At 33.2% G+C, this 20,481-nt stretch overlaps 1 protein-coding gene across 2 annotated transcripts in view; it reads right to left on the bottom strand.

Annotated features, from left to right (window-relative positions):
• Positions 1–3,554: 3,554 nt before the first annotated feature.
• LOC146995085 (uncharacterized) overlaps positions 3,555–20,481 on the bottom strand; it is a 30,658-nt gene continuing 13,731 nt past the window's right edge. The window contains exon 2 of one of the 2 annotated variants that reach the window (XM_085825479.1): positions 3,555–12,834. In XM_085825479.1, the coding sequence (XP_085681605.1) occupies positions 12,796–12,834 (39 nt within the window). In that variant the 3' untranslated portion in view covers positions 3,555–12,795. The remainder of the gene's footprint in view (positions 12,835–20,481) is intronic. The other variant, XM_085825477.1, reaches the window with a different exon arrangement.

The following is a 20,481-nucleotide window of genomic DNA, read 5'->3' on the forward strand; positions in this document are numbered from 1 at the left end:
AACATGTTTGATGATCAACTATTTCTCTAAACCACAGTATGACTATTTATGATAAGCAGATCTTTCTGTTGGTAATGACTGTTCTGATAAGATTTAACATTTGATGATAATTTTAAAGCATCTCTTTAAAAATCTTTAAAATGTATTTTACAAGGAATTCACATATAAATTAAATATTAGCAAAAAAAAAAAAAAAAAAAAAGAGTTCTGAATTGTATAAAGAAAAGTGCAGAGGAAATGCCTGTATTTATTTCTAATGATCTTTCAAGGTTGAATTATTTTCAGAAATTTGCTAAATCAAGTTTAGTTTTGTGTGACCTAGAATGAAAGGCACCAATAATAAACTTGTTTTGGCAATGATGCTCATAAAATACCTCCTCCAAAAAAAGTGTTAAAAATTTACTTGTACTGTACACTTGGCAATTTTTTAAAAAAACTTGCCAAATCCAAGATGGCATCAAAATGCTGTCTTAACAGATAGAGAGGAATAAATAGACAAAAATATAAATTTTGAATGATAATAAAATAACAATTTTAATTTTTGTAACATAAATTTTCTGGGCCGTTCCTGACGGGCAGCTGGACTCTAAAATTTTATTAAGTATTGAGCACTTTTTTAATTTGAGGGGCGACAATCTTAGGAAAGTACACAGGCAGCCAATGACCTAGGAACAGTGCTGTAAATTTCGTTTCGATAACTCAAACAACATATTTCCTTTCGCACAATTTCATATCATGCTACACATAGGACATTCATATCTCTCAGCAATTAAACCAGCTTTCATGCAAAAATAAAATGTCTGTCATCCATCATCTAACCTATACAAAAATCTCAAATTTACAATTTCATCATACTATAACCCGTCAACATTCATCCTTGTACTTACTTCAGCCATACTTAACATTAGCACACATACTCGAATGATGGTACCCAGAACAAATTAACACAGCATTATCAACATTAGGGCTTCCAAAAACATGTTTGGTACAGCAAAGCTTCCAGATTTGGTAAAAAACCAAACCCTTCGCGATTTTTTAAGAAAAACCAGGGAGTGCCGTACAATAAAGATTAGCCAAAAAAGTTGTCACTGTTATGAAAGAATGAATGAATAAATAATTGTCAGTATTATATAATATTGTAATAACAATTGATGTATTTTGCTTATATATATTAAATTTTGCATAAGATTCTCATTTTCTTTAATTCCTCAGAGATAATTTTCTTTAATCTTATTTTTAATCATTATAAATATGTTATTTAGCTAATTTGCAGCATTAGTGCAAATTATGAATTTTATGTCTGATTTGAACATTTTGAATTACTTATATATATTCTATATACACACACACACATACACAGCGGCCATTAAGATTGCTGCACCATGAAGGTTGCATGTACCAATGAGAGATTTGCATGAAAAATACTGTATGCTGGGAGGTGCAAATGATAAGCGTTCCAGCGCATGTACATAAAGTAGGTACGAGTTATCTACATTGTGTGTATGAATAGAAAGACTTGTGTGGGAATTATGTATGAATAGAAAGACTGCATGGTGAGTTTCTCATTCAGAAATTTCATTTTAATGTTGGTGGTTTGTGTTAAGGTTATGTTATGCCTCACGTAAAAAGAAGAAACTTCTATCAGCATCTGTTAAATTTCGACTGCCACAGAATTGTGGTTTATTGTTCCATGATAGTACTGGTTGAGATGCTATGATTATTAAGCTAATATGGAATTGATGGGTCCAGGAGGGCTAGACTAAATGTCATGCAGGATTTCAGTGGCTCCAATCCACTAGCATCCATGAGAACAGATATATCATCTCAGCATTTCAGGATTGTACAGCAACATCATGTTTCCTAGGAAAGGAATGTGGTTTCTATGTAGGATGACAAGTGTTCACGCTGAAATCTGAAGCATCACTGTCAGCACAGCAACCATTGCTGTTGCTTACCTTGATGCTTACAGCAGACACAGGTTCATCTGCAATGGTATGATGAATGACAACGCTGGATACAGGAGTTGTACACATCGTCTTGTCAGATAAATCACAGTTATGCATACAGCATCATGATGGTACATGGAAGCACTGAGGAGAATGAACATAGATAGCTTGCATTTGTCATATGGGCCCAGCATCTGGTTTGCTAGTATAGAATGCCATTGGATACATATCTCAGTGATGTACTGATCTCAGTGGATACATATCTCAGTGTACTGTTCACATGACCAATAATGTGGATAGCCACCATTACTATTTTTGTGTGTAAGGCGATGTCTAAGCTCTATCTTCAAAGTCATCATCATGGCTTCGAAGATAGAGCTTTGGTGCTTGAATAGGAAACAAGTCAGTAAGTTTACAACTGCTTTTCCCATTTTAATCGATTTCATCAACAAGCTCTTCATCAAATAAATTGAGATATTTTATTGGCTTGTCAATCAAAAGAAGATTTTGTTTATTCATTTTTCGTTACAAAAAATGCAAAAATTGTGTAAAATGTGTATCAAACATAACAAGTTCTGCAGATATGAAAATTGTGCCAAAGCTCTCAAAACGTTGTGATTAGTGCCATCTTGTAGAAATTTTATGAAAACAATATTAGAGACTGATATGCAAAGGTTATAAATAAGTCACAAGAATGGTTGCAGCAATTAAAAAAATTATTGGGTAGAGGGTGAGATATCTTGTCTCTTATGCACAACGGATAATCTTGGAAGATGAAACATCTCATCCATCATGGCAAAAGTTTAAAAGAAGAAACATTTCATTTTGCATGTTCCAATATGCTAGTAGTTTTCAAGCCATTGGCTTTTAGAATTTAGAAAATAAGACAGTTGCAATAGCATATTTCTATTATGTGCAGGTTGAGTACTAGAAGCAAGAATGGAAGAAAGTCTAAAAAAAGTATGAGTCATCAAATAAAGATAAGTTAAGTACTTTCTTTCTCTTGAATGAATACATATAACTGAAATTGCCTACTAACATATTTATGGTTTTTTTTTGGGGGGGGGAATGTTAATACAAAGGTTTCCTGTAAATTGAGAATGCAGGTACAGTTTGGCAGTGAACATGTTAATTTCCTATATTTTAGCTACATCAGTCCCAAAAAATTATGCGGATGTATGGGAAGACAGTAGTGTGTGTACATGTCTGAAGTTCTGTACTTCAGCTATGGTATGAATTGTTACTCTGATAACATTTTGAAACTTGTAATTTATGAAACCATTTAGTAATCCCCTCCCCCCCAGTCATACTGAATCTGTGGATATGAAGCTATCACCATGTAAGTAAAATTCATACATAAGATGAATAAATGTAAAATGAAATTTTATTATTATTTGATTAATTTTTCCTCTTAATGAAGATTTTTACAATATTGAATTCTTGCTAAAAAAAAAAAAAAAAATTGTGCAATTAGAATTGTGAGAAATTTAATAGTCTCTTTCATGTATAACTTATTTGGAGAAAAGTTACTGTTAAATAAATAAAAGGTAAAATAACTTATGAAATTGAATATAATTTTCCTTTTCTATTATGAAAATTGCATGCTGATTAAGTTTAAAATTTTATTATGCCTATTTTTCACATAAGCTTATGAAGTTAATACCCAACATTTAAAAATTCACATTTCCAATGCCTCACTGAATATGCTAATGTTTTCACAATATTTCACTATAGGAATTTTAGTATCAGCCTTTGTTAGTGTAGATTAAAAAATGCCTCTATAATTTGAAAACTGCAACTCTGGAAAAAATGACATGTTAAGTAAAAATGGAGCATTAATTTTTTTTTTACCTATGTCAAACGGTCTTTTATTTGTATAGTTACATGAACTCCCTGAGGCAAGACCAGGATACTTTCTGTTGCTGAATTCTAGGAAAGAACAATCAAAGTAGGACATTTCTTTATTAGAAACTGGATGTTTATATTTACAATGTTCTCTAAAGTTAGATATCAGAAAAGCTAAAGGATAGCATGATGAAATATTCTCAACACTTCAAAATGTTTCAGTAGAAGACTGAAAGTTGAATGAAATCTTCAGTTTAATTTCAGTAATGAATTTAGATTTTAATAATATGAATTTTTTAATATGAAATTAGATTTTAATTATTTTAATAATGTTGTATGCAATTTATTCCATTATTAAAACAGTATTTATAAGACATGCATTATTCATCTGGCATATATGAAACCCAGTACCCTTAGTAACTACATTAGTTGTAAAATGGGCTGGAACTAGGCATTTTGCTGCCAGTTTTAAAATCTGTTGCCTGATGCAATCCTAAATTCTTCAGCCCATTGTCTCCTCCTGAAAATTTTGCTACTTAGTGCTTCTCAAAATTCTAAAAATATTGCTGCCCAAGGCAGATATTTCTAGAATAGCTGTTATAATATTGAAGTTATAAAGATGAATCACACCTTTTGTATGGTGAATATAAAGTGAACTACGTTCACATGATGTTTTGCAATTACTTTGAATAGTAAATTCTGATATTTTCTTAAACTATCAGTTTTATTTATAGTTTTTAAACTCTAGCAATTTGCTACTCTTTCTCAGTACTTATTAGTTTATGGAAAAATTGAAGATAACCATGCATATTAATGAGTAAAAATTACATTTCAGTCACTTATAAACTGATTTCAGATAATTGAAATGATAACAAGAACATTATTCAATACATAATTCAGAAAGACTTATAGTTATTCATATAAAAAATAGAATATTATCCAAAAATATTCACTCAAAGTCAGATAACTCAGTAGATGATTAGAGATAGCATACAAAAATAAAACTTCATTATTTTAAAATTTCTTTGCTGCTACTATCAAAGATTTAACCACTACTTTTAGAATTTCAATATTACACAATATACTTCCATTTACTATCAAGCAAATGGAAAAAATATATATATAATTTATAATCATTGAAACTACTTTAAACAAATGCTACATAAAAATAAAACTAATGACATAAAAATAACAAAACAAACTTGGGACATAGAGATAGAAACATTAATGTTAACTTTTCACCATGATGCATATATAATTATCTACCATACTTGTGAATTAATAGGATATCACATATTATCACCCATTAAAATAATTGCATACAAAAAGCAAAATCCTACAAATGTCAGTAATTATATGTAGAAACTATAAAGACTAGGGTACATTTAAAGTTTAATTTCCAATCTGTAGCCTCCCTTTTAAATTATAAATGATCATTATAAGGATCAGTAATCAAGCAATCACAAGTGGCTGGCTCATGAATTTTTTTTTTTTTTTTCAATTTTATGGTTTCAGAATTAATGGGATTTGAACTTTCATCTTTTTTGTTTGGTTTTGTATCATAACTGAAAAAAAGCATTTTTGCTTAGTTAAAAGTTTATTTGCAGGTTCTAAATTGTTCTTATTTGAAGTTTCATCCTGTGTATTTGGGAGTTGGCCAATCTGCAATAAATATTCAATGGCATTTAGGTGTTCCATCATTTTTTGAGCTGACATACTATTAACATGTGCAGAATTTAATTTTGAATATACTGTTGATTGAATATATATTGAGTTGTACTCATCAATGACTTTATCGAAAGGAACTGAATTATTTTTATTTACTTCTAATGGAATACTTGTTGCAGAAGTATTAAAATGTGTCAGTGTAATTACACTGCTGATTTTCTGAGATGACAGCAGCATGTATGTCTGCACATGCTATTGGAAACTGTGTAATCGAAACAAGTACAATTATATGCAAAGAAACAACATATTCTACATGCAATTATGCATTTCTCATTACAAGAGAGTTTTTTTTTAAGTTTATAAATGATTGTGTCATTGCAAGAGTGATTTTTATGGATGTTTAATTCTGATACTATTTCGAATTACACCATTTTTTTTTATAATACCATATATGAATAATACGTTTCTGAAGCTGATTTTTATTTTTATTTATTTTTTTTTTCAAAAATATGGCAAATTATTCTATTGTGGTCTATTGTTTCACCCGTTTCAGCTGTAAAATGGCCTCGGCTCACGTTTTTCGCGCGCAAAAATGCCGCTGGAAATTCGGTTCGTCCCTGCATGACATCACAAGAGCTTGGGCAAAGAATATCCACGTACACAATACATATTCTTTGGCTGGGGCCAGGTGCTTGGAATTTTTTGCCAAAGAGAGTTGAAGCTAATGACTCGGGTAACCATAGCAACACCGCATAAGATTTAAATAACGCAACGCCTGAAGCAATGAATACTACTTCCCAGGCCTGTCCTCTCATTTACCCATCATTGCCTCTCTCCTTGGAGCATGGAGGTAGGAAAGGGTTACTTCCTACCTCCATGCCTTGGAGAACCACTTCCAGAAAACACTGTTAGTCATGCGCCCCAGGGCACTACATCAACTGAGCTGGGCCAAAGAATATGTATGGATGTTCTTTGGCTGGACAACGTCGCACAAATAGTGTGATATTCCAGCAAAAATGGCGGAACTTGGACCTACGAATACCAGTCTATAGGCTTTTTTCAAAGTAGAAAGAAAATAAATTCGGGGATAGTCACAGAAAATATTACTACTTGTGTAATGTTAAGCGCTATAATGAATTAATTAATACCTTCTGCTCTTCATTGCCTTCTGTAAATTTAATAACTTTCATTTGCAATACTTCGCTTTTCCATAGGATTAAAAACTCCAGGATAACAATTATTAATTATCAAAGCTTTTTTTTTCTTTTTTTTTGGGGGGGGGGAGGAGGTCCCTTTAGAAAGCAAATGTGTTGTACTGGTAATATTCTAATTTTTGTCTTATTTAAGAATTTTGATTTGTCTATTAAGCATCGAATATTATAAAATTTTACCAAATTAAAAGTAGTAAGAGAGGTAAAATAAAAATGTAGCTGAATCGTATTACTCAAACTTTTTGTTACTAAACCTTTTGTTTTTGTTTATTACTTTAAAAAAACCATTTCTGAAAATGACCAGTCTTTCTAAAAATATACATGAAACATTGGTATTGAATATCATTTCTTTTTAGGCTATCGTCTTCATAGAAAACGAAATCTTTTGGAATTGTAGAAGATTGTCTTAGAAAATCTATATTCTATTCTGTAAATTTATTCAATTTAAATGAAAAATCAGAGATTGAAGATGATATATATGTCATATCTGAGCAATGACATAACTAGAACATTCATCGCCCGGGGCTGGTTCTGAGTTTGTTTGCCTGGGCAGCCTTTGAACTTCTCACTCCTCTTGGTATAATCAAATGACATTAAAGAATGTAAAAATGACAGAGGAAAATAAATTAAAAAAATCTTCCTTTATTTCTGGAGAAAAATTTTAACTCCATCCTTTTAAAATATCATTATTATTATATTTGATTTCAAAACTACCTATTACAGAACACTATGCTGATAATACAGAACTATTTCTTAAATGCAAAATTAAACATTTGATGAACCCATCAGCGAATGAGCGGTAAAATCGCTGAACATTGGTAGTACAGTCCGATGTATCTCGCTAACGTGCTAACTGCATGAATGTTTTCGTGGTTTTCCCCGGTGTGTAACGTGTACACGATCCAGTTTCCCTTAAAAAGCCCTCCACAAAAGCATCCCATCCCTTAGGCAGATAGCCCTCAAGGCTTTGCCATAATCACATACACCCATACACATCTGATGATGTTTTATTAAAGCTAGTTTGATGATTGAAAACTAGTTTTTATTAAATTCAGTGACCATTTAACTCGTGAAACAAATTTAAATCATCTTTAAAAAATGAATTAAGAATATTTTTATCTTCCGTGCAGCCAGTGCAGAATTCCGAGCCATTTTCCTTTAGAAAGTCCTCCACATGGACATCTCTCCTACTAAGCAGGGCTCACCAGCGGGCCGAGCTTTAAAGTCGCTGAACACTGGTAGTTCGGTCCGAGGTTCGAATCCCGAGAATGGGCTGGCTGCATGGGGTTTTGCGGTTTTCCCCATGTGCGGGTAACGTGTATATGAGCCAGTTTCCCTTAGAAAATCCTCCACGAAAGCACCCCTCCTCTTAAAGCAGATAGTCCTGAAGGCTTTGCCATAATCCCACACACTCCAAGTAGGCAAGATAACTCTTGCGTGTGTTTTTCCTTATGTGTGTAACCTAACCTGAAAACTAGCAAAAAAGAGAGTAAAGTATGATATCGTCTGTTTCACAAATTTCTTATTCTTTTCTAATCGTTCGTAAGTACCATGCAAAATATTCTGCTCAATGAAATTATTAGAATGTAATTTTTTAATACTAATAAAACTGATGGCTAAAAACCATACGGCATTTCGAAAGGGAGCACTTTCGAAAGTAACATTTTTCCTAAACAGCAGTTGATTTTTAATCCTGTGTCAAATCAAAAACTTCAAACTTCCTGTGTCAAAACGAAAAAAATTGAAATTTTTTTTTTTTTTTTTACTGAACAAAGCAAACCACATAAGGGCTATTTTCTCAATGCAGGAATAGCATTGCTGAGCACCTTATAAGAGAGAGAAGCTAATATCGGAAAATACCACATCATTACATGGGAAAAATAGTACATTATGTCATAGAATTCGAAATGCTATAAGTATACTGTTATTATTTCAGTTCGACGCAATTTTTGCGGATTTCTGTATAAATTCTGCCTTAAATTTGTTTTATCTCAGAATTTTAACCTTTTCATCTTTAGGCAGTTTGAAAATAAACTTCCACATATAATTTATTCCCAGTTTTTCTGTTAACAAATTTTATCGATTTTCCCTCAATCAATCGACTATTGACCCACTAGCGCTGAACACTGGTAGTTTGATCTGAGGTTCAAATCTCTTGAAAGGGCTGGCTGCATGGGCGTTTTCGTGGTTTTGCTCAAGTGTAACGTGTATAAGAGCCAGTTTCCCTTAGAAAGTCTTCCACGCAGGCATCCCTTCCCTGAGGCAGATTTCCCTTGAGTGCAGTACCATAATTAAATAAAACCAAACCAAACCAATCAGCTATTTTCAGTAATTAAATATTCAGTCGTTATATATAGTATCTTTCTATTGTAAACTCTCTTTTTCATTTTAACTACCCAAAGAAATACAAAAATATATATCAATATTTATTGAGCTGTATTAAATTATCCATCTGTTCTGTAATTAAAAACTGAAAATTAAATAGCAGAGACAGATTTATACTTTTCATACATTTACAAGATGTTATTCTGTTTTTTCTGCTAATTTTTTGACTTAAAATTTTGAAATAAATTTTTGACTTGCTTTGCTATTTGACTCGCTTAGCAGGATCTGATTCTGTGGTGACAGTACAATATTTCATCAAATAGGAGTTTTCAAATTTTATATTCTTGTTCTGAGGTAATGATATTAGATGTAAACGGAACTAAAATCATAAAATATGAGATATATTAAAACACAAGGCATTAAAATATAAGATGAAACATCAAAATAAAATCAAATTATGCGAAAAAGACCTATCTCCTTTCAGGTAGTGAAACAAATTCATGTTGGCCTCGTTCCCGTTTTCACGGTCAAGAGAGTTACAGCCTTCGAAACACTCGAAGTTCGTTAAAATATGAACATCCTAGTAAAAATTGACGTACGGGTAGGGAAATTCTGGTATTAACATGTTAATCAGATTACACAGAGAAATAATTCATAATTTATTGATAGGAATATAAATTCTATGTTTTTTGGAAAAAGTTGCACCAAGGTATCAATCATAGAAATCGAGTTAATTTCTTTGCATATCTTTTCTTTGTAAAATTATTTGTAAAGAGATATGCAAATGTAAAAGAGAATTTTTTTGCAGTAGTTTTAATGAATAAATTTAAAACTGAAATTTTACAATGGCCTTTTTCCACAGTAAATACGTACAGCGAAAGAAAGCATCCTTTGGTATCTGAAATTGAAACTATAAATACATAAAAATAAACTTATATACACATATAAATGCAAAATATACATATATAATATATACACTAATTTCTATATAAATATATATATTTTCTATATAAATATACATATATACACTAATGTCTAGATGCTGTCTGCGACTAAAGCGGAAAAAACAGTTTCAGAGAACAAAAATCGTTCATTCCCAGCATGAGAGCTTAGTTGAAGTATTTTCACAGCATTATTTTTTTTTTTTTTAATTTCTAATTTTTTTTATAAATCAAATATAATTTTGGGTTTTCTAATTCGTTTAGATTGGGATGTATTGGTTTGACTTTCAGATGCATCTGTAGAGACAACTCTTCTGTTCTTAGTCTTCTTATGTTTGAGTTTAGTTTCAGTTTTTTCTGTATTTAGCTTTCTCGATTTCAGTCCTTTTTTACTATTTACTTTTTCTATTATATAATATGGTTCCCTAAGTGTCATATTCCTTGTAGCCGGGGATCTAAAATTTCGGGTAACACACAGTCAAAGAAAAATGAATTGAGTTTGGGAAGAATATTTTTCCAAAATTTCTCGTTTTTCTCTATTCTAACAGTTAATGTGTCTCCTTGGCACCAATAAAAAAGATCGCACCAACTTCGGTTAGTAATATTCAACTGACCTTGAATTTGAAAGTAATATTTGTGAGTATCTGGAAGGTAAAATGAACCATTTGCATTCCATTTTAATCCCTGCTGTTTGTTCTGTTTAAAGAATTCCTTAAGATTAGTTGAATCTCTAGCTGAGTACGGGCATTTTACCTCCACTAATCCGATGTCTCCAATAAGACCATCAGGGGAAGTGCACAGGAAAGGGTTTGCGGGATCTATAAATAATCCGCATCTATGAACATATAATTGTTTGTCATGTTCATATTGCGCCAGAGCTTTAGCTTCATTAGCTAAACCATATTGCATTGCCTCGCATGCTGTCGTGTTTTCATACACAATTCTTTTCACTAGGTTGGCAGTTCGCGTTGTATGTCGTCTGGTTACAATTTCTTTGAAATAAGAAGAAGATATTCTTTTGGATCTTTCCTGTCTCCACTTTTCTGATAGAATTTGCCCTCTAGTTCCTAATTCTAATTCGTCTTTACGCAGAACTTGAATAGACGACATGTAGTTCTTTTTAAGAATATTTAGGCTTCTGTAGATATGTCTGGTTTCTCAGCAGAAATACCATATTGATTATCTCCTCCACTTTTAATGTGAAAAAGTCTCCTCTGAACTCTTTTCTTTTTTTCAAGATCAAATAATCTGCGCCTTTTCATTCTTTCAAAATGTCGTTTTTTTTCGGGAATTTAAAAATCTGTGTAAAGGCGTTTGAGGACTTCTGCTCGATACTGCCTTATAAATACGACTCTGCCATTGTTGTGCAGGACTTTGAAAGGCCATAAGAGCTATGTTTGCTCTTCTATTTATGCTTCCTGCTTTTGCAAAATCGATTCTTTTGCCTCCCGAAGTCTTGCACAACTGGCTCATAAAATTTTCTGCAGGGTTATTTGTTGCATTCCAGATTAGTGTGTTAGAACATGCTACTAAAACACGTCCAATTTCTACTTCTATTGCTTGCAGCATACCCGAAGACTCCATTGTCTCAAAAACAGATTCATCAGGGTCAGCAAACTTTCGTTTGCAGAAAGACCCACAAGCATCGTGTTTTCCGAAGACGTGGTTTGGTGAATTTTGTAACTCCTGTACTAATGCGTCTACTATCTCTTGAGTTGGTTCCTTATGGTTCGAAATTGCATGATTTTTTATAGCTGCCCTTGCACCTCGTATTAATCTTCACATACGGCTCTTGAGAATTTTTCTGGCTTTAATGCCATTTGCCCCTGAAAACCTGATGCTGCTACGTAGCAGTTTCTCGAGTGCTCGTCCGTATCTTCGTACAGCATGATTTGCGCATTCGACCTTACGCGGCCTCCATATGATACTTTCTCTCTCACTTTCATCATGGTATTGGCATCACCATCACCCACTAAACGAGTGCATCGAATATTATGTACTTCCTCTAAGTACTGCAAGCCTTCTACTATCGTATCACTTTCCATTCCAGTCGAAGGACCGTTCCAGTTCTTCCAACAAAAGTGCTCTTTTGCTTTTATTTTTCCCTGTTCGATTGAATTACAGATAAGACACACTTTATTTCTAACACCGATAAATACTATTTTTTGAGTGGCCATACCTATAATAACTGATATTCCTGCTGAAGCATTATATCCGTGCCCATTACTTCTCTTGCACCATCCACCGTCGGTTATAGCCGTTATACAATAAAAATTATCATTATCTTTGTCTCCACGTTCCTCTGCCTTTTTTTTTTCTTCTGCCACAGCACTATACATTGAGTCCTTCGCATAAGCTTCAATGATTTTACCGGTGATTTTTTCGCAAGAGGAAAACATGTACTGTGACATATATTTGATATTCATAATACTAAATTTTTCTTCTTCTTGAGAAAACCCACAGCCCGTTGTTAAAGCCCCTAAAACAGCTAAGTTATTCAGCGCATTTGGTTTTGTGTCAGATTCAATAATAGCTACGTCTGGGCACAACAGACTGCTGCAAACATATTTAAATGATGCAGCAAGTCCAGTATATTTAACGCTCGAGAATACATATTTCCCACCAAATTTGCAACTATATGTGTGCTCTTCTACCTTTCTGGATTGATTTATGACAAGAGCTATATTACAGATAAAGCGGCCTGATGGCAAGTCCTGACTTTTACGTTCTTCATGAAATTCAGTGAGCAAAGGTGGTAAAATTTCCTCCGTTATTTGATCCTGATGTGATTCAGATTTAGAACTTACACTTTGAACTACAATATCATCAACTGATTGAAGATCATTTCTGCTGTCCTCATTAACCTGCAGTGTGTCCACTGGCTTTAGATTTGAAGATCTATGGGAGAGAAAAATAAATTCAGATATGTTAATGATAACTGAATAATAAAAGCAAAATTACAACTTAAAAAATAAAACATCTCCGGCTTTATTATTGCTAATAACTTTCAGAAAATCCTAACAGGCATGAAATTTTCCATATTACTTGATGTATCAGTTTTATACATTTCAGTGTTCCAAATATTTTCAGTCAGTTACCTAATGCGAGGCGTAGGCAAATTTAACGACAAAAGAAGCTAGATAAGAAGAGCTGCAATTAGATTTCCCAAAAGAAACAACTAGATAATTACATAGTTTTAAAAATTAGAGGAATAATTTTTTAATAGAAGAAACTTTTAAAATTAATTAAGAGTTTAGTAACTTAACGTAGTTTTAATTATACTGGTTTCTCTATCTGGTTGCTGCTGTAAATGTTGAAATTAATGTTTGACCACTTCTACTGTTTCTTCTCGAAATTTTGCACACATACCTATTAGCATTTGCAATTTAATCTTTTTAACATAAAATTGTAATTACTTAAAATAAATCGTTCTGAACTGCGTCATTTCAAAATTAATTGCAGTCATATAATTCTCATATAAAACTAATGACGCAGGACACTTATACAAGACTTTAGTAAATAATGATTTCAAACTTGGCCAAAACTTATAGCAGCAAATAGAGATAAAACTAAATTATATTTAAATCATTCTGGATCAAGGTTTCATCTTAGAGAAGTCGAATATCTCTCTTTTTCTGCTGTTATTATCTTTATGCGTCAGTTTCTAAACTATGTAACATTGTAAACCGAATACTTTTGCATTGAGATTCAAAAGCTGAATTAAGCATCAAAAAACCATTCAATAAAGAAGTAAAAAAAAATCACAAACTTCCTTTATGTTAAAAATAAAATGAAGAAGCAATGTGAAAATGAAAGAAAATGGATTATGAAGAAATTAATATATTAAATAACGTGCTTCTATTTAGCTATTTAGCCCAAATTTTCACGGAGCAAATACAGCTGACGAAACTAAATCCAATCGATATTAAATCGAATTTATATACTAAAGCTAGTCATGAAATATACGCAAGATCAATGCTTCAGGTTTCGGAACCGGCCTGTGAATAAATAAAATGGCACTTTTGAGAAGATTTTAAGTTTCTCTGTCATTTTTTTAAAATATATTACAAGAGATTAATGGTAGATGAAGCAAGGAAATTATAATTGAAAAACAAATCTGTTAACTTTTATGGGACTTCTTTAAAATATTTGATTCAACACATATGGCGATTTTTTTGTGACAAGTCATAACTATACGGCAATTTTTATTATTAAGCTTGGTTTTGAAGCTATCATTCTCCGATTCCAGCATCAACAAAAAATTTTAAACAAAACCCTTTGCTTTTCCATTATGCACATGCCAGGTATTTTTGCGGCTTTTTTATTGAAATAATTACTAATCATAAGAATAGCATATTAGATGGTAAAAACACACGCACACTGCATCACAGGTCATTTCAAAATTAATTGCAGTCATATAATTCTCATATAAAACTAATGACGCAGGACACTTATACAAGACTTTAGTAAATAATGATTTCAAACTTGGCCAAAACTTATAGCAGCAAATAGAGATAAAACTAAATTATATTTAAATCATTCTGGATCAAGGTTTCATCTTAGAGAAGTCGAATATCTCTCTTTTTCTGCTGTTATTATCTTTATGCGTCAGTTTCTAAACTATGTAACATTGTAAACCGAATACTTTTGCATTGAAATTCAAAAGCTGAATTAAGCATCAGAAAACCATTCAATAAAGAAGTAAAAAAAAATCACAAACTTCCTTTATGATTTCCCCGCCACGCTAGTACCAAAAAGCGTGGTTGGTTGCATAGCAGCAAAATACCCCTAAAACGAAAATCAAGTTAAAATATTTTAAACAGTGCGATAAATTAGAAAATATTAAACAATTAGATTAGTTAATAATGGTTTTGAGCTTTTTAAGTTACATGTTGTTGCAGGCACCTTTAGAACCACATATTTCATCATATATTTCAATACCATCTTTTAAATAATATTTTAAAAAATACTTCCGAAATTGTACAGTATTGTTTTTGTAAATCTTGGCTTTCAGTTTCTGGAAAGGATACTAACATTGTCACTATGTCACTGTTATTTATTTTTTATTGTTCAAAACTTTAAGTGCATACTGCATCCAAAAGCAGATACAGTACATTGATTTCATATATGTGTTTGTTAGAAAACTGAGAGTATTTTCACTTTGTTTATTTTTAAGTTTATTATTCTGGAAACTTTTCAGATGCATCAAACTTTTTCTATTTATGTATTAATATGTTTTGTCTTTCTTGAAACTGTTATTCTGAGGAGGTTTCACAGGTGCATAACAAAGTGTGAAAATAAAATACACTGTATGAATTAATCGACCATGTTTTGATTATCATTTCTGCGTTCTTTTAAATTTGTATGGATGAACATCTCTTGAAAATAGTACTATATTTTTCTTCCGTATAGGTCACGCTTCTGTTGAAAGATTATTTAGAGTTTTCCATCAATATCTGGCCGAATCTTCTAAATCTACTTTCATTATTCATGTTTAGAATCTTCATGTTTAGAATGGTGCCGGACTGGAGCGGATGTGGATGACAGAATGGCGAAACGTCTTGTTCTTAGATGAGTCACGCTTCTGTTTATCCAATGACAGTCGCCGCATACGTGTGTGGCGTCGACGTGGAGACAGATCTCATCCGGCAGTAACTGTGAAACGCCCCACCGCTCGACAACGTGGCATAATGGTTTGGGGCGCTATTGCCTACGATTCCAGGTCACCTTTAGTTCGTATTCAGGGCACTATGGCGGCCCAATGTATATTACTTGGTATATTACTTGGATACCACCGGCCGCAGTATATTACTTGGATAATATACTGCGTCCGGTGGCAATCCCTTACCTTCAGGGTCTGCCTAATGCAATTTTTCAGCAGCATAACGCCCGACCACACAGTATTCGCATCAGCCAACATGCTGTGCAAGGTATACAGATGCTCCCTGCCCACCGTACTCTCCTGACCTGTCACCAATCGAACATGTGTGGGATGTGATTGGACGCCGTTTGCAGACTCTGCCCCTGCCTCGGTCAGAAGACGAACTGTGGTAAATAGTTGAAAGGGAATGGAGAGCCATACCTCAGAACACCATTCCTCTTATTGACTGTATGCCTAGACGTGTTTCTTCGTGCATCGCTGTCCGCGGCGGTCCTACACTACTTTATGCAATTATGTTCAGTCTCTTCTGAAAGCACATTGCAGCATGAAAGTGCAAAGACGTTTATGTATACAAAAATTGTGACTCGGTAACACTTTAAGATTTTTTTAAATAAATGTCCCCGGATTGCTCGCTGCGTTCCCGGGCTTGCGTAATGGAGTTCTGTTTCCGCTGTATGGGCATTATTCTGATAGGTATAACCTTAGGTCAGAAGCCCCTACAGTGGTGATCTAACCTACTGAGCCGACGCCGTTCTCGCTCTGTATTCTGACTATCATTTTGAAATAAAGATCACTTATGGCTGCTTGCTGTCTCTGTCTTTTTTCCAAATTTCATCACTTTCTGACCACTCCTTCTTGGTGTTGCATTTTCAGTGTCGAGCAGTGTATTACACACAAGCAAAATAGTAAATAAAAGATTAAAAAAGAAAATGGGAAACAAATGCGATTTCGATGTTACATATAGCTATATATGTATGCTCATAAAAAATGCGTATATGTATTCAGTTAGATCTAATCTGAATGCAATAAAGTTAAACTTCAAAATCATTTTTCAGCTTTTTCGTTTTCTATTGATATAACGTATTTATAACAAAGGCAATTAAACTGTTATATGTACTTTAAATTATACATATTAAGAAAATACATATTAAGAAAAAAAATTCTGTTTTATAAACTGGTGATCGCTTCCAGGAGAACGAGCTGGCTGCGTAGAATTTCTTGGGGTTTCTGCAATGTGTGACGGGAATATGAGCCAGATTCCCTAAAAATGTTCCAAGGAATCCTCAACAACTTGTCGATAAATTATGATTAAGAAGATAAAATTACTCAGCAAAAATTAAGATAATTCGTTGATTTAGTCAGTGCTAGAGTAAAAAAATGTTCCCTTGGAAATGTGAAATTACAATAAAAGCTATAGAACAAAGAGTATTATAGAAGGGCTAATTCAGAGTATTTCTCTTGCCATTCGATGTCGTACCAAATAATTTTCACGATCTATCCATTTCAATTCCTCTTAGCTGCTAAGTACCTACTTCTTAAGTAATGTTCTGAGCACTTTTATCACCAAAGGAACTAAAGTTCGTGAACTTATTTTCAGCCTCTATTTTGGATTATTTCAGTGCGATAAAAAAGCTGTATGCGATATCAGCTGAATGAATGCTTTTACACATACGAGTATCTGCGTATCGTAGAAAGGTGAAATCACAGGCTCAGTAAGCCTACGCAAAGCCTTCAGCTGAACTTCAGCTAGCTCATGAAAACACTCAAAGGAAATTAAAAATACAATGACTACCAAATAGATTGTATGGATATGTAAAGTTTTGAGAAAAAAAAATTGACAAAAAGAGTACATTTTGGTAGATAAGAAAATCGAAATTAAATTAGTGACAACAAACAATATGAAAAAGATTATAAATGTTCTTAAAACTGAGCATTGATATCAAAATTGGAATATAGCTAAAAATATATACAGTGCAAAGCTGCAGATTATAATTTTATGATTTCAATGGGGTTTAGGGAAATTTATTAGAGTAATATTTTGAACATAAGAGCCTCTTGATTTCATAAAGAAAAACTGAGCGAGGAAAAGGACATTGACAAATTTTAACACGACAGCTAGCACTAAAAAGACTATACAAAAGATGAGGAGCAATTACAAATGCTTGTAAAACGCACTTAAATTATTTATCATTCTTTATAAAAGCGTTAACTATACATAATATAAACATACTGTTAAAATCTACATTTTCGCATTCTGTTTAAACCAAAACTTTTCTAATAATCTAATAAACATAAAAACTTTTCTAATGAAAGCAAATAATCTAGTTCATCATTCAGGTTTATTAAAAGATAATCAAGAAAGATAATTTGGGGGTTAAGTTATATAAATTACATTTAAATTATACAAATTTCTATTACTCATCCCTCAGTGAATAATTTTGTACTGAAATATTCGGTATTAAACGAGTAAAGACCTATCAATTGAAAAACTATTTTGGTCACAAGAAATATTAGGGTGCAATACATAAAATATTTTATTTTCTTTTACTGAAAGGTAGCCAGTATGAAAATGCGCATCTATATATAATACTCCTTTTTATATAGTTTAACACCCAGAATTTTGACAAAGAAAAAAATATATATATATGAAACATTTTGGAATATTCCAAAGCGCACAAATACGATCTTTCTAATAGACTGGCTCGTGTTTACACGAAAACTTTACAACAGCGAACCTATTTTACATATTATTTTTTAAATGAGTAAATATTATTAACTTTTTTAATGTTCAGTGTAAAATGCATACAGCAATAACATCATCTCTTCCAAAGTATAACTATTTTTTACATAAGTTCATTTTAAGTACTGGTGCCAGGGGCATAGCTAGGGGGAAGCAAGGGGGGACATCTGTCCCCGGGCGCAGCGCCCAGGGGGTGCCAAATTGATGTTAAGGAATTTTATAATGAAATGTTTCCACTGTTGACAAAGAGGAGGGGGGCGCAAAATCTTCAGTTGTCCCTGGACGCTGGAAACCCTAGCTACAGCACTGACTGGTGCTTAAAATTAAAAATGTAACTACTATGTTGTGAATTGCATCTCCGCCGACAATGTCACCGTGACTATGTATCGCTTCTCACTTCCTGTTTCAAGGGGAAAAGCTCTATGAGCTAGCCCTTTCTACTAAGTCCTGATAAGGCATGGAAAATTAGGAGTGCCCTCACCGGGACTCGAACCCGAGATCTATCGAATACTCGCCAAGAATGCTATCGTTACACTACGAAGGCATGCCGAGGTAAGGGAGAAAATATCTTATATAATCTCCCTTTCTGGGGCGAAGAATCATCATTCACTACCCTTTTTAGTTCGGCCGCCAGTGTAGAGATATTCGGTTATTTTTGGAAGCAGGAGGCATGAAAAATGAGCAGTGCCTTTGCCGGGACTCGAACACAAGACATCTCGAATACGCGCCGAGTATGCTACCTTTATACCACGAAGGCATGCTGAGAGAAGGGAGAAAATACCTTATATTTTAATTAAATCTCGACTGATTTTGAGGGCAACCAGGTACAGTTTCCTTTTCATTAGGAACAAAGAAGAACCTGTACCTGTACGCCTTTCCGAAATCGATAAAGGTTTTTTAAAGCCTACATCAAATATGAGCTTATATCAAATATAAGCTCAGAGTATCCTAAGATACTGTATTTGCCCAATCTATGAAATTCAAAGATATAGTATTTGCATACAAATTTAATAATTCAGATTACATTTCAAAGCCTATCAATCGAGATTTTCAAATTGTAATTACAAAATAGAATTTAGTGTTTTGATGTCCTGCAGTAAAACAATTTCAACTCCCAACGTTTGAGCCACCAGTGGCCGAGCGGTAAAGTCACTGAACACTGGTAGTTCGGTTCAAGTCCCGCGAACGGGCTGGCTGCATGGGGTTTTCGTGGTTTCCCCATGTGTAACGTGTATACGAGCCAGTTTCCCTTAGAAAGTCCTCCACGAAGGCATCCCTTCCGTTAGGCAGATAGCCCTCGAGGCTTTGCCATAATTACACACACCCACCCCAACATTTGAATTTGTGACTGTCTCCCATTAAAATATTAAATACCTCTGCGAATTCTGCAAAAAATTTCTATTTTTTTGTATTTGCTTGAATACGAAAAATTTGTCTTTTAATTGAGAATATTATTTAGCCAGAGCCACCTAAAAATACTATTTTTTAAATATTTCTTATAAAATTATCTATCTTATTTTCAGAAACTTTTATAACTTTGAAAACACATTTTACGTGATGATAAGCATGATAAATCTTTTAGAAAATAGAGTTTCGAGTAGCCTCTCGAATACCCTTTGTTACCTAAGTTTAATCAGGATTGAAGCTGTTATATCCAAACACTATAATTTTCAGGTTAACCTCATACGGATATATTTATTTATAAACGAATCGTGAATACCAGTGGCGTAGCTAGGGTTTTCAGCGCCCGGGGACAACTGAAGAATTTGCGCCCCTTTTTGTGTGCCAAGAATGGAAAACATACCATTAAAAATTTTTGTAGCATCAATTTGGAGCCCCCTGGATGCTGTGCCCGGGGACAGATGTCCCCTCTTGCCCCACCCTAGCTACGCCATTGGTGAATACTGTTGGCTATCTGTATGTACATCTGTGGAATTTAATTCACTTAAGTAATAAGATGAATGCATTATTCACTGATTATATTTTAAAATTTCAAATATTATTAACTTTAACAAATTTTTTTGGCACAAAAGTGGAACTGCTATAAAGAGCTAATATTGAAAAATGTTGCTTTAGTTTCGTCTCTGTTAACGTTAAAAATCAGTACATGACAAATACACCAACAATCATCAATAATTAATAA

Source organism: Stegodyphus dumicola, chromosome 10 (assembly GCF_044657685.1).
Source record: "Stegodyphus dumicola isolate Sdum_Otavi_A_Nest chromosome 10, ASM4465768v1".
NCBI classification, from domain to species: domain Eukaryota; kingdom Metazoa; phylum Arthropoda; class Arachnida; order Araneae; family Eresidae; genus Stegodyphus; species Stegodyphus dumicola.